This window comes from Cricetulus griseus, assembly GCF_003668045.3.
Source record: "Cricetulus griseus strain 17A/GY chromosome 1 unlocalized genomic scaffold, alternate assembly CriGri-PICRH-1.0 chr1_0, whole genome shotgun sequence".
NCBI lineage: Eukaryota > Metazoa > Chordata > Mammalia > Rodentia > Cricetidae > Cricetulus > Cricetulus griseus.
Genome location: NW_023276806.1, coordinates 166,056,568 through 166,083,022, shown reverse-complemented (window position 1 = coordinate 166,083,022; position 26,455 = coordinate 166,056,568). Strand labels below are relative to the sequence as shown.

Sequence of the window (26,455 nt, the reverse complement as noted above, 5' to 3'; positions counted from 1 at the left end):
AAAGTATTAATTTTTCTTCTACACAAATATTTTATAGACTGTCAGTTTAACTCGAAGCACTAATTGATATTCAGCAAGTATAATGAAATAATACTTAAATCATATTTACTAATTTTAGGGAAGCAATGTAGATTGTGCACTTTAGTTATAACTTACAATATAAATCAGCGCTAGTACCAATTTACCATTTATTTTAAAAATATATCAATTCCCAAGTTATATCTGGAAATTACATCGTAGACTAAATGGAACTTTTTAAAATACTCAAGTAAAACATTAAGCAATTTAAATTGTATTTCCATGTCCTTAAAAGATTTACAAAGTACTTTTAAATGACCTCATCTGAACAAAATCAGTTTGTAAGCTAACATTTCATACAGATGTTTCATATTTGCAGAAATACAGTTGACTTCTTGTATGCAGCATAATATATGCACGTTCACCTTTCCATAAATAGTTATTACTGAAGACATACCAGACCTACAAAAGCCATGTTCCTTGTCACCCATCCCAACATGGTGAGGTTCCCAAACCCAGTTCATTCAGGGTACCTCCACTTTTGTTTAAGTATTCCCTCAGAAATATTTATTTGGGTAAACATACCCTTCAACTGCTGAGAAGTAAATAAACAAATGTAATGTAAAGGTTAGAGGCAAAGCACAGGAGAAGGAAGAACATGTGTGTGGAATGTGAGGACTCTGATTTGGTGAACAGGACCATTTCCCTACCAAAGTATAAACAAACCCAAAGTAAACAACGAAGAACTGAAAAGCAGGGTATAGGAAAAAGAAATATCTTAAAAATTAGCTTACCAGCCCGTTCTCTAAGGGCTTCATTTTCATCAAGAACATCATTGATCTTCATCTCAAGTTTATTGATTTCCTTGGTCAATACTTCAATCTCTCCATCTCTTATTTTAATTTGTGCTTTACAATTCTTTATTTCAATAACGGCATCTTCTAAGCCATATACACCCTGAAAAATACCCCATCTAACTCAAATATAAGGTAATTTATTTGAATAAATAAATCAAATGTATGGATTTAATTTTTATATTAAATGGATAGGTAAACTTACCTACACTTGTATTTTATATGGCAGATATTTTATAACTGATACATAAAAGTAAAAATAGTACATATTAATGGGGTCTTTTACCATGCTTCTATAAACCAAATCTGGTAATGAGGGCAGAATACGAACATTTCACACTTAAGCAATTTGCCTCACAATAATACATATGAAACCCTGAGGACATAGACATACATATTTAGGTACAGATAAAAACATAAAGATAAAATCAGGTATACCAATCAGAGCATATAATTGTATGACAAATCAAATATGAATAGTCCAAGTAGATTCAGTTGATATAGTAGCCATCAAAGCCTTTCCCATTACAAGTTCATCAAGCTAGTCAATGTCACACCTCCATGATGGCACAAGGGACATAGGTAACAAGGAATCGAATCCTGCTACTTCATCAGAGCTGCTTATCTGAACAGAACACTTCCATCAAAAGGTTGGGAAGGAAAGTAAATACAGGAGGATGAGGGAGGGCAAAATATCAATAAGGATGTCTGAAAAAGCCACAAGAAATCATACTATTGACTGTTTATCTAAAAACAAAAACAAAAAACAAAAACAAACAAAAAACCCTGTTAACAAATATAATTCTGTGGATAAGTAAATATACATATATGGTTTAAATGAGCTTTTCTCATTTGTCCTGGCAACGCTCCCTTGAAGAGCCAAAGATCACCTAACAAAAACCTCATTACCAGACATGACATGCCTTCTTTTGAGTTGTTGGTAGAGTTGTCCCAGAGACTTTCAAAAAGTACAGCCTGTTGCTATTGTCCTTGGTTGTCCCCCAGAAGTAGAAGTAAAGTCCCAATCACATCATGCATTTCAGGAACAGGACCTAAAGACCCTTAGCTGGGGGACTGAAGAGATGGCTCAGCAGTTAAGAGATCCCTAGCTGGAACTCATTTTTAAGACTCTTCCCTAAGGTCTAGCTTTCATGATACCAAAAGGCACCATGCAAGCTTGCAAAGGTGGGAAGCAACTAACAGACCTACACAGCTCTGCAGCTTATGAACCACAACGACCAGCATGGTCCAGTAATCCTAAGGGAAACTACTCAGGGCTAGCAAAGTCATGGTTACTGGAGGAGAACCCAAAACCACCACTTTGCTAAATAACAATTTCTTTGCAGAAGAAGTAGACCGTTACCAAGAACCACAGCCAATCAAAATGCAGAGTTGTGGAGACCAGTCAGGCTCAGGGATCATTGCACAAGAGGAGGCATAATATTAAGATTGAGATAATCATAATTTTAAGAGTGAGATTTTAAGAGTGGGATAATCAGGGAGAATGCTATGAGATAGCATATCCTAGTAAATGTCAGAAGCTGTTCCATGAAGTCTCATCAACATGACCACCTAAACAGACAACAAGAGATAGACCAAAGTAGATGAGGCAAGTCCATAAGGCCTCAACCCTACACAAAGAACTACAGGCAATTAAAAAAAATGCTGAGCAGGAAAAATAGTCTTCTCCAGCAACAAGCGCAACAATTGCTTATCTAATACCAAATAAACACATAGCAGTAATTATACTGGCTGATTAAGCTATATTTAGGAATTTATACATATATACGTGTGTGTGTGTGTGTGTGTGTGTGTGTGTGTGTGTGTGTGTGTAACAATGAAAAAGAAGCAATGAGAGTAAACAGGGATATGTGGGGAGGGTTTGGAGGGAGGAATAAGAAGGGAGAAATGATGTAATTATAATCTCAAGCATAAAAGAAAAAATAATAAAAATAAACTTTTAAAAAGAAAATGTTTGGAAACAATTCTCTTGACATAAAACAAATGTCCCCAAAGTTTGAAGTTTAAAACCAATGGAGATATAACATGCCTTCTACATGGAACACAAGGAAAGCCACAGAACAGCCTTGGTGTCAAGAATAATTTCAAGCTCTTGGGCTGAGAAGGTAAAAGTACTTACAGATTCATAATCTTTTAATCTCTTCAGAGCCTCAACCAATTCTTTATCCTTCTCCCTGGCATCAGCCTCAGCCAGTTCAGCTGTTCTCTCAGCCTCTTTTGTTTTCTCTTCTAAAATTTGTACTTTGGAGTGAATTTTCATATAGTGAGTCTGGTGATGAAAGTTTGAAGTACCTACAATGTGAAAACAGAAATCATGAATGAACTCAATTGAGTATTCCTTCCTATTAATCAGGTGTTCCCAAACAGGGGCAGAAGTGGTATGGCACAAAAGCTTCTTACATGTTGGAATTTATATTTGTATAACCAAGGATTGAGGTACTGTTTGGATTTTATTAATAAAATCAACTAAGAAGTAGAATTGAGTACAATCACTCTAAGTAGAAGGATGTGGATTGTAACAAAGGTTGTAAAAATCATATTACTATGACAAAGGATGTTAACTGGTAACAATAATTGAAATTCTTTTGACCACCGTTAACCGCAGAATAGGTTTGTCAGCTGGACAAATGGGCGGCCTCAAGTTCCAGAACTCCTCTTTCTCCTCTGCTTCACCAATGGAGTCTTTCCATTAATCTATAAAATTAGTTATTTCTTCTAAACTTAAAAACATTTTTCCAGCCTGGATTCCAGAGTGAGTGCCAGGATAGACTCCAAAGCTACAAAGAGAAACCCTGTCTCGAAAAACAAAAAAACAATTTTTTTTTTTTCTAACGTTCCTTTATCCTCAGGCTACTACCTTCTTTTACCCTTTAAAAAAAAAAAAAAAAATCTGAAAAGACTTCCTACATTTTTTCTTTCCTTTTTCTGTTTTTGTTGTATTTAAACATGGCCATTAGTAAGCTTGATGATCATTTTCAGTGCTTATCTTGAAGGGATCTTATGGTGTTTCATCTCTCTGCACATTGCTTTTTATAGTCTTTTTGGTTATTTCATTTTATCTCATTAGCCTCCAAATTAGAAGTATTCCCTGAGACTCATTTTGAGATTTTTACATAACCTATACTTCTTGCCCTGATGATCTAAGCTAGTCTCATAACTTCAAATTGAGTCTTTATGGAGATGAACGCCAAACTTTTATCTTTATCCTAAACTGTGCTTAAGAACTTTAAAAGCCATACACAAGTATCTACTTGAGACCTTCAGCTAGATGTCTAATAAACATCTCAAATGTAACATGTTGAAAACAGGACCTCCTCCTCTCTAAACCTGCTTCTCACAATCCTTTCCAGGATACACATCAAAAGTCCTAATGAGTGCTTCAAATCCCCCACCTAACTGACTCAACTTCTACCACCTTCAAAACACAGCTAAAACTCACTACCATTAGCACCACTGCTAGCTAATGCCCTGACTATGAGGTTATTCCCATAGCCTGTAACACCTCTCCCTGTGCCTTATAATCGCTACAGTCTACTGAAAACACAATCTAAGTGAGGTGAAATCATTCCCATCTCTTTTACCTACAATGAAAATCAGTCTTTACAATGAACTGAAGACTTAATAACAGAGCCTTTAGTATATCCTCTTTGATCTTTTTTCTGCTGTTTCTCACTGTTCACTCTCCTTTAGCTACCAACATTTACAAACTGTTGACTCCTAAACAGTGGTTTTGAACACACTCCCACCAGTTTCAATCACACACACACACTGCTTACTCCTACACTGCCTTTAAGACTTTGTTCTAGCATGTCCAGTGAGACTTTTGCTTCACTATCTATATTACAATCTATACATCATACCTATTTTTTGTTTTGTTTTGTTTTTCGAGACAGGGTTTCTCTGTGCAGTTTTGGAGCCTATCCTAGTACTTGCTCTGGAGACCAGGCTGGCCTCCAACTCACAGAGATCCGCCTGCCTCTGCCTCCCGAGTGCTGGGATTAAAAGCGTGTGCCACCAATGCCCGGCCATCATACCTATTTTTTATCTTCAGCAATTATAAGTATGCCCATGAATGTATTGTAAATCCATTTGAACTATGATACCTCAGTATACAGGTATTTCAAGGGCTTAAATTCATAGGATTTGATGTGATAGGCAAAATAGTATAATAGTCAAAGAGTCAGATGAGAGATTTTTGTAGAATTATTTCAACTGTCAACACACAAAATTACTTCTGAAAATTATTGACTACAGGTAACACATCCACCAAAGCATTTTTGTTAATTATAAAAGATATAAAATAAAGACAACTGGCATTACCATTTTAACTTTTTACGCAATCTAATTTTAATGGCTAAGTAATTTTCATCATAAGAAAGATGACAGAAAAGCATGAATTACAAGTTTAAACACTAGGAATATATGCTATAATTAATATTTTGTATAATCATTAAAAACATTTATAATTTTTAAAATCCTTTAGTGGCATAACATAATTTTATTTTGATAAAAACAGTCTGTGAAACACAATGATATATTAAAGTCATATACTTGTAAAATATTAAATTACCTTTGTCTTTCTTGAGCTCATTTTTCAAATCTTCAATAATAAAAGTATTTTTTTCCATTTCTTTCGTGTACTGTTCTACTTGTTCAGTAAGCATCTTAATCTGACTGTCTCGTTCCTGGATACCCTATGAAAATATTTTGAAGTATCAAATAAATACTGTTATGAACACACATTTTTTCCAAGAAATGAGAGAATATATTTTCTTGTGGCCAAACTGTTTCATTTAAACAATTTTTTAAAATTATATTCATTTATTTGGTGTGTGTATGGGTGTAGGCAGGAGTGTGGAGGTCAGGTGAGAACTTGTAAGAGTCAGTTCTCTTTGTTTTCATGACATCAGTTCCAGGAACCAAACTGAGGCTGTCAGGCAATACACCAAGTGTTTTTACCTACTGTGCCACCTTGGTAGGTAGCACCAGACCCAGAAAAGTAGGTTTCATATGTATTCATCAAACTGTATTCCCCAACGTAGAGTTCACTGTTATCATGCTATAAGGATGGAAAAATGTATTCAAGAACTCCATAATATTTGTGACTTTTATAACTTCTAACATATTTTTCCTCATCATCCATTGAATCTTATATTTACTACTTTATATATGGTTGTGTTCTCTGTGATTTTTTCATCCAGTTTTGCTTTTATGCCTTTTGCATTCCACATAGAAACAACATCTTCAACATTATTCTTAGTCATCAAGTACATCTTAAATTCTATTCTGACTTTAGTACTTTAAGTGGAAAGAACATACATAAGAGAAGTGCAAGGTCTTTTTCTTCCTTTCTTCCTCTCTCTCTCTCTCTCTCTTTCATGTTTGTTGTTTTTCTGAATGAGTTTGTTTTGCAAAAAGAAACCGTTTGTGTAGCACATTAACAATACAACCACACTTAGTTTACTCAGTACAGGCATGAAATATATGATAACAAACATTAATAAAAACATAGTAAGGTATTTTAAAATCTACAGATTTTTAGAAGATCCTCAGTAATTCCTGACTGACAACATACAGTAATATAAGAAAGCAAAATAATTCTATTCTGAAGTATACCTCTCACTCTAAACTTAATTCTAGTTTCACCATCCCCATTTAGGATTATATGAGAGAATTCAGTTTGTTACACAATCAGTAGTAGAAGCCACCAATTAGGCCCAATGATAAACAGACACGACAGGTCAGACATTAACATAATTTGCTGATACCATGAATTTTGAGAAGTTTTTACCTGTTTCAGAGCCATAATGTTACTTTTATCAGCATCAAGTTGGGCATTTTTAAGTTTCTCTCTCAGACTATGTAACATTTGCTGATATTCAATGATTTCATCATCTTTAGAAGACAAAATTAACTATAAACAAAACAAGATCTGTTATAAAAAATTAACAAACCATTCTTCATTTATAGAAAATAATAAATACATTTAAAACAATACAAAAAATAAAATTATTTTAAAAGTTTTTCAGTGTGTGGTGTATAATGTGTTTGTTTGACTTTGTGTGTGTGTGTGGTCAGGGGTTGACATGGGATACCACTCTCTTGAGATAGGTTTTCACTGAGCTTAGATCTTGCAGATTAACTAAACACACTGGCCAATGAAACTGCCTGTCTCTGCCTCCCCAGAATGTTTTTACAAGGGGCCAGGGATCCAAACTTCCAGCCCCATGCCACCACAGCAGGTCATGTGTTGATTTTGTCATCTTCCCAACCCAGAAAATGAATAAAAACTTCATTCAATAAAAAAAGTCAATAACTACAACTACCATATATACAGTTTGAAATTAATAATTCAACCTTAAAGAAATCTCTCTGGGTCTCAGACCTCATTTCTAAAAGAAAAGTTATATAACCAAAAACCATTTCATACAAGATATCTATTAAGTAAACATTAAAATGTCACAGAAAAGTACAAAACACCTTGAATGAATAGAAGAATATTTTGTATTCTCAGCTATGGGAGGCAAAAAATCATAAAGATGTTCATAAGAGTCTAAAAATCAAAACGAGGTTTTCAGATATTTAGACATGCAACAATTAAAAGTGTATGTAGAAAAAAGTATATGGGGCTAGAAAATGGCTCAATCAAATGAATAAAAGAGAGCACAAAATACTCAAATTCAATACTAGTTTTTATGTAATAAAAAGAGAACAATATTTCAGTATGAGAAATATGAACTATTCAAGAAATATTACTTCAATAGAAGTCATTTGGCTGTATCCATTACACTTTAAAATTTATATACATGGTTCAATTTTAAAATAAAGTATAAAACTAGAATATACTAGGAATAAGAGAAAAGTTTTTTCCTTTTGCAAAGCATATTAGCCAAAATAAATATTCATTCATTTATCGATTTATGTGGCAATAATGTCTCAATACTCAGGAGTCCAGGCTGATCTTCAATTCAGAACCCTCAACTTTCTGAGTAATAGATTAGGCATATGCCCTCTGGCTCAGCAATATTAGCAGTATCTAATTATAATGAGTTGTCAAAAAGCATTAAAATATGATAAATTTAACTATACAAAAGGCTTTCTGAATGATTCTGACAAATCCTTTACCTAATCCCCTTCCTGACTAATCTTGCCTTTAAAGCACTTATCTGCTAAATAAATGAGTTCAAGCACTTCTTAGAGAGGTTTAGAGCTTTTCTAGCCAGAATATATAATAAACTTTTTAAAAAGCAACATAAATAAATACGATTTTTAAGGTGAGAGTCCTTAAAAATCAAAATTCAAGTTAAATCAAAATACAAAACAGGAAGAAGTTGTATCAATTGAGAAGCACCTTCCATTCTTCTACTTTTGCATTGACAGCAATCATGACTGGATCATCCTCTTCATCTTTTGCTTTCAGAAGATCTGAAAGCTCTTGTACCTAAGAGTAGCAGTCAGTTAAGAAAAGGTGCAAATTAGTGCAATTTAATGTTGTTATATACGCATATCTATAATGCACAAGTGCGTGCTTGCAGGTGTCTTATATTTCATATGCTGTTTATTGCGGACATAGTTCTATAGTTAAAGGTAACATTAAATGGCTGTAGAATACTGAATAAAATGCTAACATCTGAAATGATCCCAAATTGGATATTCTTTATGGTACCATAAGTGGAAAATTACACATCATATTTCATATGCTGTTTTAGTCAAAAGACAGGTGCATGAATATTGTACTTGTGGTATACATATCAGGGACATATGAAGCATACATGAATTTAGTGTTTAAACTTTAATTTATCCCTAAGATAGCTTATGTATATAAATTCACAATCAGGAAAATTTCTGATCCCAACATTTCAGATAAGCTATTCTTAACATATTGTTGAATACTTATTTCATTATTAGAGAATCATATTCTTAAACATTAACTTTTGAAACAAGTTGATACCATATAAATAGTAAACAATGTATTACCATATAAATAATAAACAATGTATTGATCTTTAATATATTTTCACTGTTTTTTTAAGACATAAAATTAAATGTTATAGTCACTGGATTTTTAAGACTTTAGCAAAAAAATCTTCATTCCCCACAATTATTTGTATCACTGCTGTGTATACTGACTCTGGCATCATCTACATTCCTTAAATGTCAAGTATTACAGGACATACGAGAGGACTGAGGAAACCTTGTGTACAATTATTAGGATGACAACATATTATTATATTAAAAAAGCAACAAAATCCACATTAGAAAACTATTCCTAGTTTCAAATTAATAAATAAGTATTTCTAGTTTCAAATAATCAGCAATGACTCCATATGAAGTTTATGCGAATAAGACTGGGTTTCAACAGGAACTCTTACTTGAAGTCGATAATGCTCATTCTCTTTTTTTATCTGGTCCATGACAGTATCTGTCTGATGTACAACAGCTTTCATCCTGTTATATTCATCAGTCATCTTCTCCATTTCCTGTACAGACTCTTCTAGATTTTTTCTCATTTCTTGGTTCTGAACTTCAATTTTCTCATTAGCTTCTGTTAAGGTCTAAAAATGTTAAATATACTATTACTTTAAAATAGTTTTATAAGAAACTAAAATTGATATTAAGTTAAAATTAAATAAAGCCATCGGGCCCTCTAGAGAAAAAAATATAATTCTTCATAGACCATTAGGATTAATGTAGCACTGGCCAATTAAGTCAGATTAAATGTCAAGAGAATTGTATACAGGATCTCAATTGTTCTTGGTGCCCAATATAGACAAATGTAAGGAGTAAATAAGTAATTGCAATTCAGAGACACAATTTACTTGGTGCTTTAAAAGTACATAATATAGCCAGAGATATGTCAGTGGGTAAAAGACTTGCAGTGTAAACATGTGAAACTCAGTTTGAGTTACTAGAATGCACACAAAGTCAGATACAATACTATTTATTTTTATTCCCAGAGTTCCTATTGTGTGATGGGAGAGAGAAAAAAACTGAATCCCTGACTTTGCTGACTTAGTCTGAAATGCAGAGTAGTGAACACGGAGATCCTACCTCAAACAGGGCAGAAGCTGACAAGAAATAGCAGAGGCTATCTCCTGAGCTCTACAACGTGCAGGCACTCCCTCACCCACACAAATGTACAGACAGTACTGTGAACACACAAACTAAAGCATTTGAAATACACAGTGGTAAACTCTTGATTGAAAGTCTCCAAGAAGAGTAGATATTAGATTTATACCACCCTGATATTCAAGTTTGTACAACCATTGCTCTGAACTAACTTACTCATTTTACCTGAATTTCATCCAGATATTGAACAAGTTCAAAGTTCTTTTTAGACAACTGTGATCGGTAGTCACTGTCTTCTCCTCGCCTTGATAGAAGTGATTCTTTTTGTGAATCTATTTGTTTCTGATAGTCAATAATGTCCTGACGAAGCTGTTCATTCTGATGTTAGAGCAAAAACACAGCAGTTGTCCATTAAAATACTACCCAGAGCCAAAAGAAAACAGCAGGACAGTACTACTTACAATGACAAAAATCTGTTTTAACTAATGCTACCAGAGCATATCTCTAAATTCCAAAGATGTCATTACCCTACAGCCTCACCTTTTTCTTTAGACGTTTGTTCTTCAGTAGAGGTCAGGGAAAGGATAATCAGAAATGAGAAAGGCAATACATAATTAAAACGAAAACAGAAATAACGAACTTAGGACAACAGAATATATTATTTAAAATAGCCAAAGAACTTAAAATACTAAGTATGAGCCAAAAGAAAGAACATTTGGACTGGGTTAAAAGGAAATTTTAGATAAAACAATTAAGAGAACATGGTAGATGGGGGTTGGAGGAAGAAGAGAGATGGGAAAAATAATGTGATCATATGGTAATTAAAATATTTATTACAAGACAGAAAATTATTTAGCACTTATACAAAAATAATAATACAACTTACAAGATTTCATGAGAAACAAAATTATGAGAGTGCTAGACAGAGTCATAAGAAAAGAAATTGAGTCAAACACTCAATTAGCTGATTAGGAACATGCTATGTACCAGAAAACAAGACGGACCCACACAGATCCAAGAAAGGGATAAACTACCTAATGGCCTCATCTTTTGGTTGGCCTTGTAATTCCCTGGGACAAAATCATCCTAAAATCAGCTAGTATGATTATCACCAGTTACACGGATTACATTGACATTAAAATACAAATTTTAAGTGAACATTTTAAACAGGAGAGTCTTTGCTGACCCACCACATAGACTGAAATCTTCTACTGACCTCTCTTCTTAGTTTGCTGTTTTCATTTTCTGCCTCCTCATTTCGAAGAGCCAACTAAAACAGTAAAAAAGAAAAATAAAAGTCTAAAGTAATTCAATCTGCATCCCATATTAGCTTGTTGATTTAAATTCTACATCCTTTCCAATAAAATAGAGAACATTTCACTGCTAAAGGCTATGACAGAGATCATATCACACTGAAACACAAATAAGGCAGAATTTTAAACTAAGGATTTAAAAAGGTACAAAGAATGGCTCAATTTTAAGATGATGATAATGATAATAATAATAATAATAATAATAATAGTAATAGTAATAATAACAACTATATGTACCAAAAGCAAGCTAAAGGCTAAAAGAGATAAACATCTAAAAGTTAATACTGCCCAATATTTTACATGTTTAAGATCATTCTCCCTTTTTTATGCCAAGGAAAAGGCACTCTTAGTGTTCTTTATAAACTCTGAAATACCTAGGAAATGACAGTACAGAAGAATTGCTCATTGAAGCAACCTGAAGTCAGATTGACCTGGGTTTACATCCTTTATTATCAATTCCTACTTAAGTATGAAAAGTCATTTATATCATACTCAATGAACAGAATAGCAGAAAATGTCAATTGTTTTCTTCACCTAAGACAGCTTATTTGTAGCAGTTTCTTTTTTATTCTGGGCAGAAAAAAAGTATATATAACCAATATAATGGCTTTTTATTACCTAGTCTCCATAAAACATCCTTTTGATGGCCTTTTACTTTTCTTTTTTCTGCCTTACTCAAGCAAAAAAAAAAAAAAATCCAATCACAATGACATGAAAAAAACTTGGAAGGTTCTATAAGGAGGCATATGATGGATCTTTAGACACTAGGGAGCAGCAGGTAGGAAATGAAAGACATTGGGTTAGCAGGGGAACTAATTATAGACTAGCTAAGACTACTGAATCAATATTACATTTCCTGAGCATCATAATTCTATTTGGGTTGTATAACGGAATACTCACTTTGGTGACCTATTTAAATGTAAAGAATTATTATGTCTAAAATTAAATTTCAAATGGCTGAACAAAAGAAAAATGAGTGTGTGAGAGATGAAGATGTATACAAAAATATGACAGAAATCTGAACTGATGAATATACATGAGAATATGAATATTTATTGCTTTTTCAGACAACCTTTATGAAAATACATTTTCCAAAATAAAATATTTAAAGAAAGCTCATAGTAACATGCAAGGAAGGCACAATTCAAATTTTAGAAGTTTGATGCCAATTAAAATGATGACTATTAATATTATCTAGTACTGTCTAATCAAAATCTGAATTAGAAAGTTAAGAATTTAATACTCAAGCATTCAACGTTACTCTATTGTTTTCCTTTTCTCAAACTCCACACTCATAATGGCTTTCTTTCAGAGTACCTACTTCATTATTTTGTTAAACATTTGTCAGAGGTACATCTTACACTCATTCTGGCTTCATTAATATCTGTACTAAAAACCAATACATTCTCAACATCTGTTCAGTGTCTACTGTGAATATGATATTCAAATATTTCTTCTTTGAATATGTCCACAAGAATCTCAAATCCAAGTGTACAAACTTAAACAATCATCTCAGACCCTAAACTACTTTGTGCCCCAAACAGCACCATGATATTTAGCCATGCACAAAAAAATAGGTAGACTGTCCAATCCTCCCCCTCACGAATCTTTCATCACATCCAATTATGTCTCTTTCTCTCAAGTATCCCTCTGTCTCTTAATCCCATCAGTTATTCCCTTAATTAGGCCACCATTAGAACCTGTAGGAACTAATAAAATGCCCTCTCCGCAAAGCAGAATAAGTTTTACAAGCATTGGTCTGACCTATTCTGTTTCAAACATTCTCTTCTGACTTTTTAGAAGCGCTCCTTAGGACCTGGCCTTTCCCAGAAGGTCACAAGTATTAGAGCTGGGAACGTGGGACGGGAGAGTGGTTATCAGCACATTCTTGAGTGGGACTGTGGCATTCAAATCCTCACTTATCATTCAATAGATGCAACCATGGGCACTTGTTCTTTCTATAGCCCTTCATTTCTTCATTTGCTACATATCAGAAATGATTCCTATCCCACATATGCTAAGTACCAAATAAGGAATGATGAATCAATGCATGGGAAGTACCTGACAAATGACGAAGACTCCATCTTGATCTACATTTCAGTCAAATGAGTAATTGTAGTTCTTGAATATTTCTTACTTCTGGTCTTAGTAGATGATGTGCCTTCTATCGAGAGTGTTCTCTCCTCTGACACTACACACATTTTAATTGCTGTTGCCCTACCCACCTCTACCTCCAGACTCAGGTAACGCATTACATGCTGAACAACCAGACTGGCTTAAATAGCCCTCCACAGCATATCTCAACATAGTCTTACATCCTGATGCACCCATAAAGTATGATATTCTCCCTATGTTATTCTTATTATAAATTGTGAGTACCTTAGAACCAGAAAGTTCATACTACACAGCAAAGTTTTGCTTGTGCTGTAATAACCAAAAGTTAAAGGTGAAAAAGGAATTTACACCCTAGCAACTGAAGAAGTATAGGGGCCATGCATTCATGGTTTCCAATTTTACCACATCAAAATTCATTAATTCATTTAAACCTCACCAAAATAAATTGACAGTAAGAAAAACCATTTGCTTATTTATGAACGTGAAATACCTTTTTGCACACCAATGTTCAAGACCAAAGTTAACTTCATGTTATTTATTCTAATATCCTTAGTATGCCACAAAATTAAAGAATTACTTTCCAAGTTGGATCATTAGAAGCAGGTAATTCCATTATATTTTTAAAACGTGATGACACAATGAACACTGCTACAAAAATTAGCTAGGTGCACATTATTCGTCAACTATAACATTAAACCAAGAACTGATATCAAAGGTAATTATAAAAAGTAAGATTAGTCACATAGAATTGTCTTAAGCAATTATGATTCATTGAGATAAATGTGTCTTACTTGTTCATTAACTTTCTTTTCTTTATCCAACTCTTTTTCCATATCCTCTAATTCTCTATCTTTTTGTTCCAATTGCTTTTCAAGTTGTCGAATCTCATCACGTAAAAACCGAGTATCACGTCCACCTGCAGACTGCTGCGCCATCTGAAAGTCATAAGCCAAGGATTAATTCTTCCAAATATAAGCAATTCCTTTTTAACTGAAGGTTCAAATGAATCACCAAAAAGAACTCAACTTTAAATTTTCATTATGCTTCAACATCAGATACTTAAAATGAGAAACATGTAAACAACATTTAAAAAGAACTTAAAGTTGGGTGGTTAGAGAGGTGGTGATGAGGGAGGCCATTCTGTATGCTGAGAATATATGTTGCTTTTATTGGTTAATGAATAAAGATGTTTTGGCCAATGGCCAGACAGAATAGAGCCAGGTGGGAAATCCAAACAGATATGGAGAGAAAGAAGACAGAGTCTTCTTACACCATGTAGCCACGGAAGGAGTTCTATGCCAGAGCATTACCAGTAAGCCATGGCCATGTGGTGATACACAGATTAGTAAAAATGGGTTAATTTAATTGTGAGAGCTAGTCAGTAATATGCCCGTGCCATTGGCCAAACAATTATAACTAATATTAAGCCTCTGAGTGTTTATTCAGAAACTGGAAGATGGGAGAGAAACCTCCTTTTACAAGGTGGAAATGATGTGGAAGGCCTTCAGGGAGGGGAAGAATATGATCAAAATATATTTAAATTTAAAAGTTTTATATAATTTTATATAATGAAAAGTATAATAAAAAGCAAACAAACCTGAATTTATTTATAAGTAAAAAAATCCATGCGCTTTCCTGAGCCACCAAAAGAAACATTAAAAGTTGGCTGCAGGGTCTGATACAGTCACGAAGGCATAGGTGCAGACTACATTGCAAAGGCTGAGAGACAAAGGGCTGTGAATTATGAAGACTGTGCCTGACTCTTCAAAACCACCTTGGTGCTCTTGATTCGCCCTTTCCCTGTTACTACCAACTACTTAGAACAGACAGTACTTTGTAGCATAGGAGAAATACTCTGTAGTGTCCATCACTGTCTAGTTCAGAGTCATGTGTACAGTTGGATTGTGCCAAGTGCAACTAAAGAATTGAATTTTTAGTTTTAACAAATACAAATGTAAAGCACATGACTGGTTAGTACTTCCTAAGAAAGTCAAGATAGAGGGGAAGGCGAGAGGGAGAAGGGAACTGGGATTGTCATGTAATTCAATCTTGTTTGTAATTCAAATAAAAAATGATAAAAAAAAAAAAGAAAGTCAAGATAGGATCGCTGTGGTAGAATATTCGTTTCAGGTGTGTGACTTTGCTTTACATGCATTTATTTAACTCTGTGAAGCTGTGATTCTTTCCCTGCCTAAAACACCGGATGGTCCTAATAAAGAGCTTCACAGCCTTTATTCTGCTTCAAAGCAGAAGCAAGGATGGGCGGGTCTGGCAGGCAGAGAGTATAAGTAGGAGAAAGGAAAGGAAAGAACAAGAAGAGAACATCAGGGGCCAGCCAGCCAGCCAGCCATGAAGAGAAGGAAAGTAAGATATATAGGAAAAAAAAAAAGAAAAAAGCTAAAAGCCCAGAGGGAAAAGGTACATAGGATAATTTAAGAAAAGGTGGAAAGAAACAAGCCAAGCTAAGGATGGGCATTCATAAGATTTACTTGGGAGCTGGGTGGCGGGCATAATAACTTCACAGATCATTTTTTATAAAAAATATTTACTCAAAGTGCTTGACATTTTCCCAGGAGCTTCAAATATAGCAGGAAATATGAACTTACTCATCCTAGTACAGTTAAGTCAAAATAATGAAGACTAAGACTCCAATCTGACTCTATATCCCTTAGTCTTCAGTCCTTTCTCCACCATATTCAAAGTTTATCTGACATTCTTAAATTCTGAGTGTACTGTCTTCATTCTTCATCTTGCAGATGACCTCATTTCCAGTCTCTCAATGTCTAAGCACTAAAGTCATGGGCAAGAAAAGTTCTGTCCACATCTTCTCCCTATCTCCTCCTTTCAATGGCTGATCCTTTTGTAGCACATCCATTCTTACTGTTCCAGAATCTCAATGCAGATAGTTCCCACACCCCTTTACCTCAATCACTACCACGCTTTCTATATACTTTTCTAGACTGACAGCTCCATTCAGATCGTAACTGTTTTTATTTTACTTGATGCTTAATTCTGAGAAATCCAATCACCAACACACATGCTGTACAATGAGCAAAGTCTTGAACACAAAATTTTCCTTGTCTTTTTCAACCCCCGTAATAGAAACATTTAAAAATAACATAAGATAATGTAATTAATAACAACCACACTCAAGGAAACAAAGAAGAACATACCTCCAGTTCATTTTCCAGTTTCATTACTTTTGTCTTTAATTGATTTTCTATTAAAAAAATACAAATGTTTCAATTGTTAAATTTCCTGTAATCAGATTTTAAGTGGATGTCAATAAAATAGTACAACATATCAAGTCCAGGGAACAGGCATTCTAGAAATATCTTGACCTGAGTGAGTGAAGTCTTGAGTCTGGGCAAAGCCATGTCAGGAACTCCCAAGCCTCAGAACTATGGCAGATGGCAGAGCCTTCCCATGTCTGAATGTGGATGTTGACAGTGTGTGCAGAAAATGTCAACCACAGCTTTCATCTCCCCTGATGCTCATGGCAGAATCTACTCCTTTCTTCCCCCTGATGCTCAGGCTTCCCTACAGTCTGCTCCTACTGAGATTAGCTCGATCTGCCTCCTTGTTCAACTGTGTACAGAAACCCCACCTCCTAACTTATCTGTAGGTGTCACCTGACTTCATGTTCAGCTATAGGCAACAACCCCGCCTCTCTTCAAGTGTACATAATAACAACACTGAGCTTCTGGGGTGCTGCAGATTCTCCATCAGAGAGCCTAGTCCACCCGAACCCAACTTTTCTTTGTGTCTTTGTGCTGTCTTCACCCTCTTGCCACATTAGTCGGGTCAGTCCCTGAAACGGTGCAAGGACGAAGCATCTTTCAACATGAATTGAGTATGTATTTCATAGAATATGATAAATTAATTTTGTACTGACTAATAAATAATAGAATCACAACAGTTTTTTTTTTTTTTTTTTTTACAAGACATGTACCAAATTTTGCTTGTTCTTCTCCAGCCTTTTCAACTTCTTCCAAAGCTAGCTCTACTTCTTGGGCTTTCATCTAAATATGAAAATGAGAGAGGAAATCTGTATTACTTACACTGTAATATAAACAGTGAAAATGCAAATTTTGTTTCATTTGCTATATCAGTCTTTAGTGTGTACAACAGCTAGCACAGAGACACTCAGTGAATATTTGCAGAATAAATACTTAACCTATAAATTCTGGAATAGCAATTTGAATCATCTCTGATTTTTCCTTTAGGTTTTATAACCACTATTTTAAATGTTTTTCATTATTTTTTACCTATTTCAATTGTTATTATTCTGGTACATAATTTTATTTGTTAAGTCCTTGTTACAACTGGAGCCTCTCAGCTCCAATCCCCTTCAATCTGTACACATCTGTAACACATCTAATTTTGCCTTCTTAAGCACATTTCTGTATCTGTCAATTATGATTCAAAACCTTTATTTGATCCTAAACTGCTAATAACAAAAAATACAGCCTCAAACCCTCAGATAGTATATCCCAAATTACCAACCCAATATCTGTTTGTCCACAGCCTGCAACAGATTTGCTGCATGCACTTACCCTAATGTAAAGAGCAAGTACATATCCTTTCTCATTATTCATTGGTGATGAATTTAGAATCTTCTTTCCATTTCACCATTACCTTCTAGAGGAGACATTGTGCATTTTTACTTGAACCTCTGTTTATATTTGTTACTTTTAAAAAAGCACTCATTTTCCCCTATACACTCTCCAAGAATTTTTAGAATAGTAACTATATTTGCTACACATATTACAACCCACAGCCTTTAAATCTACACTTAACTCATTTTTGAGGGGTGACACAGGCATTCCAAATATTTCCATAAAGATTAGCTTACATAGAAATACATTCTTACATTTCCTATACTGTTAAATATCTCCAGCATACAAACCTTCATCAGTGACTGAGTAATTCTGAATAGATGTACCACGTTTTCTTGATCTTCATCTTTTAGTTCATTTACTTCCACCTAAGGAAACAAAAAATGGATTATTTCATACCCTGTAGTTGTAGGAAGCAATTTCACTTTATCGCATTGTAAGTGTCTATGTACAAATTATTCATTAAAGCACCTTGGATAAGGAAATCAATAAATTATCTGCCAGCTCTTCTTGGCGTGGAAGGTCATCTGGATCAACTTTGATTAATTCTTTCCAGTTTATGCTAGGTGGCATCTTGAATTCTTTCACTGTTTTTCAGCTCCTACAAGGTGACAGGTGGGTTTTAGCATTTCCAAGGAAAATGGCATTGCAGTGTTTACATTATCATTCAAACTCTCTGGGTATTGGCAAAAAGCTATGGCTCCTGAACCGCAAAACAGATGCATGGGCAAACAGCCTTGATGAGAGTCAATCCACCCGGCACAGATTATCCGATAATGTACACGTTAAATTATTACTTGTTTGCTAAAACGAAGTCCTGAGATCCCGAGTCTCCTCTTCCAAGCTCCCTACCATCAACGATGATACCAACTCCCAGGATGTTTGGAAGTTTGAAAACGTCCTCCGATTCTGAGAAGGGGCGAGAGAAATTTAATTTTATTTTTTTAAGTGTACAAATAAAGACTTAACTGGACGAAGTGCGCGAGGAAGCAAGCGGAATCAAAAGGCTGGGAACTGCGGACAGGAGAACAGAAGGGTCGGGTAGGCAGACTGCACACTGTCCCCGAGGATTAGGAACCTGTGAAAGACACTAAGCTGCTGCGGGCTCACCGGGAATCCACCCACCTAAACCGAACCTTGCAACCTGCGGCAGTCGCTCATCTACAGCGACCACCACCGCGGTTTCGGCCGCCGCCGGGGCGTCTCTTCCAAGAGCAGTCCTCGCGCACTCCCGCTCCCGCCAACTCTTCCTCCTGCCCAAGCCAAAGCGGTGGCCGCTGCTAGGCGACACCACTCCCCCGCCCAGCCAAGGCCGGAACTAGGGCCCGGATACTGCGGGCGACTACATTTCACGACGATAAAGGCTTTACGGCTGCACTTCCCCCTTATTCTGGCCTTATTCTGGATGAGGGCAAAGTCATGCGGACGACTCTACATCCCAGAGTGCACTTCGGCAGTGCGGGTGTGCATTCTGGGACTAGAAGTCTTCGTGTGGGGGGGGGAGAGAGAGAGAGAGAAAAAGAGAGCAGCGAGTTCCCGGCGTGCAACGCGGGAAACTGCGGCCGCCGCGGAGAAGCTGGGGAAGGCTTGGGAGGCGGGAGGCGCGGCGGCGGCGGCTGAGGCGCGGCCGCCCTGGGGGCGCTGGCGTGAGGACTATGACAGTGTTTTCCGCGGAGTCCCTCTCCGGTCCACCGTTCCGGAAGCTTCCCTGAACCATCGCCCGGCTGACCCGCCTTCAGGTGAGGTCGGGGTCAGCGGCCGGGAGGAGATCCAGGGAGCACTGGGGCTTTGGGGACGCTCTGGCTTGGGGGGGGCTGCAGGGCCGGCGGGATCCGCCCTCCGCTCAGGTGTGTGCTGGGGGTTCCCAGTGAGTGACTTCCGCGAGAAGGAAGTAGAAACAAAAGTTTCCTGTTTCCCTGGGATCTAACCTGTGCTTCGGGGAAGTGGAGCTGGGCCCCCCCACCCCCAGCTCACGGTCAGGGGTGCGGGGAGCATCGCGGGGGGCGGGGGGGGGACAGGGGAGCAGGCTCTCGGCCCGCCCGCCCCGTGCAGCAGCTTGAGGATTGTAGCCCTTAATTAGGTTGTGAAGTGTGGAGTGAAGGCCGGAGAAAGGGAGCCCTGCAGTTGGGGGGGGGGGGTGGCGGGGGTCCACGTCAAGTTCAGGCATTCTGCTGTCATTTGCTGGGTACCAGTGGGGGGACTCTTAGGCGAAAGCGCTTTCTCGCTTGGGCAACTTTTGCCCACTCCACAGCTGTTGTACACCAACAGGTAACTTAGGAAGGTGTAGGCTATTTAAAACAGTGTGTCTCGTTTACACAGGCGCGCACACAGGCAGTAATTCAAAGAAAAACTGTAGACACTTAAAATTTGCTTTTGAAAAAATTTCTGTACAAAACGTGTGGTTGAGAAAAACAAGAAATAGCTCAGTAAAAAATGGTATTTGGAACAAATATTCAAGACATTAATCAGATTTGTAGGACTGATGACCATGTTTGTTTTTTTCCAAATACTGTTCAATTTCTGGATTATTCTTGATAAGAGGTATAGCAAAATGAGTGCTTACATTGTCCTTGTTCTCCATCTAAGAGATTGGAGAAGCTAAACACTGTTTTCTTTCCACAGCCATTCTAGAAACTGGTATTTGTGAAATAGGTGAAATAGGTGCAGTCTTACTGTTTTAAACTTTAATATTAATTTTAATCTTATTTTGCACGCTTTAATTTTATAGCTTTATTTATTCAAAAATATGGAATATTTTTCATGTTAAAATTTTTTGTCAAAAAATACTGAGATGAAAACTATTTATTGAGCACATATACTACTATGTTTACTGGTGTAATATATTAAGAATTTGTTTTTTAATCACACACCTTGATATTTTCTCTTGATTTTAGTACATACTTTATTTTCCATTACTAATTTACTAGTCTTGTGTTGTTTGTATTGGTCTTTCTGCCCCTATTTCCCTCTCTCGTTCATATTTGTAATATCTTCAAGGGTTCATAGGCTTTTGATAAATTTTATTCTCTTCAGAATCGAGAATAAGTTCAAAGAAGTAGTTAATTGGTAACTGACACAAAACTAAGGATCTCAGTGACAATCATAACTAAATTATATGCTTTCTTAAGTTCCGTTGTCTAGTTTTTTTGAGCTTGACTTAAAGAGTATAGCAAAAAACAAATTAGTTTGTGTACCAGGTCTTTATATATTGTATGTAATTGTGAGTCAGGACATTTAACCGAAGTTCTGATCCTACAGTTTAACAGATAATTTTTAAATGGCTAACATTTTTTTTCCATCAGAATTTCTTTATTTTTCAAACTTTTCCAAGAGCTAGTTTCATTGGAGAGTTTTGTAAATAGCCTTGTTGCAGGAGGGTTTGCCTGGACCTGTGTGATGTCTAACCTGGGCTTGTATGAACAGTTTTATCTAAGCAAAATCACTTTGTGAGAAAGCCTTGCTTCTGCAATTGTTACCTCTGTCCTCTGTACCAATGGACTTAAATTTGTGTCCTTCCTATTGCTCACTTACTGCTCTAGTTTCTAAAATAATACAGGGCCATAAGAAATTTATTAACTAATGCCTTTTATGGTAAAGGTTTTTTTAAAAAAATTTTTTCCAGAAGGAACTTCATGTTCAGGTAAAGGAATGTGTTATAACAAGCAGACACTTGTCTCTTCAGCATACGGTAGCTAAAAGGATAAGTATGATTCAGTGTGAACACACACTTTGCATACAAAAATCTGTAGATATCAAGATTGCAATAGAGGCAGTAGAGAAGGTCTGAATGATTTGTTGATTTCCCAAGAAACAGAACTGGAAGGAATTAGCTTTGCCTTATAGCTTTGTCTTTCCCCAAGTATATCATTAGATCATTACCCCAAGAAGAAGTTAATGTAATTTTGTTGATGGAATTGAATTTATATCTATAATATAAGCTCATGAGTGACCTTTGATTACAGTTGGATTTTATATGCATGCATGCTGTTATCTTTTTTTTTTTTTTTTGAGCAAACAAGTTGGGTATCCCATTTGCTTATGCTGCATGCATGTGTATATATGCTAATACCCCCGAGTGAATCTTGTCTAGTAAGGAGTACTTTGTATGCACTTTCTCATCAGCACTATCCTGCAGAAAACCTTGAACAAAGCCACAACTGCACTCAGGACCTGTACTAGGACTTACTCTCCATTTCATAGTACACACCTTTGGGAAGTCCTTAAAGCCTGTGTCCTGGCCCCTTTTGTAATTACCCTGAATTTATTCCAGATCTCACTTCATGACATTTTTTTTTTTTTAAGTAGCCGCAAAGATAGACATAATGGTAATCCCAGACAGGAAGCTGAAGCAGAAGGGTCCTGAGTTAGACTGGACTACATAATAGGATCTTTTAAGATACACACACTCAAACACAAACAAAACATAGTATATGTTAACAAAGCGCTCTACTACTGAACTACATTCCCTGCCCTTATATGGGCTTTTGGTCTTCAGAGAACCCTCAAACACCCATGAGAGTCTGAATATAGTGGTCAAGTAAACATCTTTTTGTTCTCCTTGTCTCTTTATTCTACATTAAAATTATTGATAACAAAAATGTGTGTGTGTGTAACAAGAATATGAGGTACCATATCTACATGAGGGAGTGCAGATCATATCCCATTTTCAGTGAGCCTACGCCTGGGGGGTGGGAGCAGGGGAGAGGAGTGGACAGTTCTCAAAGTTAAAATCAAATTCAGAGTTTTGATGATTACATTAGAACTGAACGTTATAATTACTAAATGGAACTGCTGTAGCTTAAAAGAGCCATATTTTTACCCCCAAGACAAGGTTTCTCTGTGTAACAGAGTTAGTAAAGTTGTCATGCAATACACAGCATGTATTTTGTTGATCACAATGCCGTGTATTGCATGACAACTTCACTAACTTTTATAAAGCTAGTGAATTAAATTCAAAACTAACAACTTTCGTATGTTATAATTCATTCGTATAGAAATTAGTTAACTAATATTTTATATTGTATATTATAGATATTCTAAGTTATAGTTATGAAACTAGCCTGTCAATTTCCAATATGCCACATTGTCTTCTATTAACATGTTTGTATTATTAAAACCTTTAAACAAAGAACACATTTTCATCACAAGTAAATTGGTCTTAGCAGGTCTGAAACCTAACTAAGGCTTTGTAATGTGAGAGGTTGCCAACCTTATGTAATGCTTTAAAAAAAAAAAAAACTACCTCATAATGATACCTAAATTGCTTTCCTGCTTTACAGGTTATTTGTGTGTGTGTGTGTGTGTGTGTGTGTGTGTGTGTGTGTGTGTGTGTGTGTGTGTGTGTGTGTGTGTACACATAATTTAGTCATGCAGTAGTTCTTCATTGCACTCTGTTTAAGTGCTCTGGACATTATATCTTCTTGGGATCATCATTCAGAAACCTTCTAACATGCTGTGGTTGTCATTTTGCATATTGGTTTGTCACTGCTTTACACTGTTTAGTAATTGATATGAAATGTCCCCAAAGCTTCATGGGCTGAGTACTTGGCCCCATGTGTAGTATATAGAGGAGCAGCTTTTTAGAAGTAATTGGATCATGAGTTCTATAATATAAACAATCTGTCCATAGCTGAGTGGACTATGTTACACAGAGAAACCCTGTCTCAACAGAGAGGTGGGATAGTAGTAAAAGTTGGTGGGTGGAGCCTGATAGGATGTGGGTCTGCATTCATTTAAAGGATTTGACTTGCCCCTGCGTCCATTCTTTGTCTCTCTCTTACCTGTTCTTACCTGCCTTCAGCTTAGCAGCTTACTTCCCTGATGCCTTCCTGCTATGCTGTTCTCCCATGCCACAGGGCCAGAGCAGTGAACCAGAACTGTTATTGAACCTTCTGAAGCCATGAGCTAAAATACATCCTTCTTTCCTTAAATTGTTCTCTTAGATATTTGACTGCCACAGGGGGATTCAGTTCTCCACTTTCCCTATCTATTGTTTACTAGTATACACTATTTAGTTAGTGTTGTCCCAGTTGGCTGATATAGGTGGAAGTTTCTATCCTGCAAGCTGCTCCCAAATAGCCAACACAGAGTCTTAATTATAAATGCTTGGCCAGTAGCTCAGGCTTGTTACTAGCTAACTCTTACATTTAAATTAACCGATATTTCTTACCTGTGCTTTGCCACATGACTTGGTACCTTTTCTCAGTACAACATGCCCATCTTGCTTCTTTCTTCAAGACTCCTCAGAGTTTGCCCTTCTTCCCAGCATTCTCAGTTTGACTTTCTCACCTAACTTTATCCTGTTCAGCCTTTGGCGAGTCAGCTTCTTCATTAGACCAATCACAGTGACATATATTCACACAGTGTAAAGGAATAGTCCATACCTGAGAGTATGTAACTTGGGTTTCTGAATGAAAATTTTTACTTTGGAAATCATTTTCTCGTAGAAATGTGAAGCACTGTTCCTTTCTGTATTGTGTGGGGTGTTTATTCTAAATTGCTTCATTGATGGCAAAAAAAAAAAATTTTTTTTTTGATTCCTGGTTTGGGGGTGTGAAACCCATTTTATTTTTGTAAGCTTTTAGAATCCTCTGTTTCCAATGGTGTAAAATTGTAGAGAACTATCTGCCCCATTAGAGAAGAGAGCTGGGGGGTGTCTCAGGATAAATTGTGTAGACAAACTTATTTAACCCTCATTTATAATAGGATTCTTTTCTCGTCACTGTGTAGCCTATATAAGAGACCCTGTGTCTTAATACTCTAGAAATCTCTAGTCTTTGCTTAGAATGGGAGAAAGGACAGACTTTAACCAATTCATCTGTTCCTAGTCCTAAAAATCTTTAGGATCAGCTTGTGATTGCTGTTGGAGGGATGCGAGGAACAAAATACTCCAGCTTCTCTTTCAATGTAGAAATCAATTTCTAGCAACCCTCTGATTTTACTAATCCTTTCACTTTTCTAGCTTCCAGAATGTTCTATGGCTTCCATAGTAGTTTTTATCATTATATATGTATATGTATGTCCTTCCCATAACAACAATACCTCTTATTCTGGTTTCCAATTTGGCAAGAGCTGAAGAAAATGCTAGTTGAACCCATTCTTTGAATTAGAGACACCATCAGCTTTTTGGTGTGAGCTAACAGGACCCTGCAATTCCATCCCCTTCAGAAATGGGAAGTCACTTCTGGAGTGAAGATGAAATTTAAGTAATTTTTTTTGAAAACTACTTCCTAAAGGTTACATCTATGTCCTTTCTGCTTTATTGGTTGGAATTTTATGTTTTCTGTTAGTATAAGGCATTTTATGATTATAGAAGTATTTTCATGCTTTAACATAATATGTACTTCATATAGTTTAAACATAGCCTTTAAGTTCTACATCCAATTTTAAATCTGTGCCCATGTTAGTCAATTTATTGCTAACTGGAATTTTTATTTTATTTCTCATTCCCTTTCTGATCCGGTCAGAACTCCTGCAGATAATCTCAGATCTCAAACCTTCTAACTCTATGAGTAGTACATTAGTACCCATCACTATTATGATGTGCTACAAATATAGTTCAGTTAAATTTATTTTCTTACCAATTTGAAAAACAAAAGTACAAAATGATTGTAGTTAGATAAAAAACAAAGTGTCAGTACTTGTTTTTAAAGCTCTAATAAAGAATCCAGATTTTTTTATTTTTCATTTTCCAACATATCAGGGGCTGCTGTTGTGGTTTATTGGCTTATGATCCCCAGACAGAAATCATATACTTCAGGTGTTTTCACTTCTAACAACTTTTTGCTATTGTATTGGGCCTACCTAGGTAGTTCCTCTGATAAGATCTTCATAACTAAAGTCACTTGCTGTCTAAATACCTTATTCACAGATTTGGTATTTGTATATTAAGAGTTTTTAAGAACTAGTAATCTGCATTTTACAAGTGCTAATGTAATATTCAGGATCTGGTGAAACTACCCAGAGCAGAAAATGGCCAGCTTAGTTTAGTTTTAACTCATTTTTCACTTTGTTATGTGGCTGACTTTCTTTTTCTATATTTTCCAGTTAGTAGAGCCCTTTCTCCTCTGTACCATTTCCCTAACTCAGTATTTCCTAAAGCAGTGCCTCTTAACATTGTGTTTTTACTCAGGTAAGGATGTCATCTATAACACTGAAATTCTAAGCTAAAAGCCTTCAGGACAGTGGGCAAAGAAAAATGATTACAATCCCACAAATACAATAAGAAAAATATTAGGATTATGTAATTGCTAGTGTGAATGAAAGGACTCAAAAATACTTTTTCAAGTCTCTAGTCTCAACGAGGCTATAGAAACTCTGATTTTGATTAATTTTTAAATATATAAGTTCTGAAATAAAAGCTATTAGTTTTGGAAATTTCATGCTCATTGTGTAGGTTTTCCACAAGACTCACTGTGTGTCTGTTCCCAGGGAGCCAGCCAGTGAC

General features: G+C 36.0%; 2 protein-coding genes across 8 annotated transcripts in view; one reads left to right on the top strand and one right to left on the bottom strand.

Annotated features, from left to right (window-relative positions):
- Cep290 (centrosomal protein 290) overlaps positions 1-19,406 on the bottom strand; it is an 80,903-nt gene extending 61,497 nt beyond the window's left edge. The window contains exons 1-15 of one of the 6 annotated variants that reach the window (XM_035450956.1): positions 19,135-19,406; positions 18,807-18,918; positions 18,481-18,610; positions 18,300-18,377; positions 17,343-17,412; positions 16,564-16,610; positions 14,182-14,325; positions 11,179-11,232; positions 10,188-10,340; positions 9,266-9,448; positions 8,245-8,334; positions 6,685-6,807; positions 5,464-5,587; positions 3,013-3,185; positions 813-975 (exon numbers count right to left, since the gene is read on the bottom strand). In XM_035450956.1, coding sequence (XP_035306847.1) covers positions 813-975; positions 3,013-3,185; positions 5,464-5,587; positions 6,685-6,807; positions 8,245-8,334; positions 9,266-9,448; positions 10,188-10,340; positions 11,179-11,232; positions 14,182-14,325; positions 16,564-16,610; positions 17,343-17,412; positions 18,300-18,377; positions 18,481-18,582 — 1,504 coding nt within the window. In that variant the 5' untranslated portion in view covers positions 18,583-18,610; positions 18,807-18,918; positions 19,135-19,406. Of the gene's footprint in view, positions 1-812; positions 976-3,012; positions 3,186-5,463; positions 5,588-6,684; positions 6,808-8,244; positions 8,335-9,265; positions 9,449-10,187; positions 10,341-11,178; positions 11,233-14,181; positions 14,326-16,563; positions 16,611-17,342; positions 17,413-17,946; positions 18,032-18,299; positions 18,378-18,480; positions 18,611-18,806; positions 18,919-19,134 lie in introns of those variants that run through there. The other 5 variants (XM_035450957.1, XM_035450960.1, XM_027394145.2 and 2 more) reach the window with 5 other exon arrangements.
- Positions 19,407-19,593: 187 nt separating this feature from the next.
- Positions 19,594-26,455, top strand: part of Tmtc3 (transmembrane O-mannosyltransferase targeting cadherins 3) — a 41,931-nt gene continuing 35,069 nt past the window's right edge. Inside the window, exon 1 of one of the 2 annotated variants that reach the window (XM_027394146.1) lies at positions 19,594-19,748. The gene's annotated coding sequence lies outside the window, so the exon portion shown is untranslated. The remainder of the gene's footprint in view (positions 19,749-26,455) is intronic. The other variant, XM_027394147.2, reaches the window with a different exon arrangement.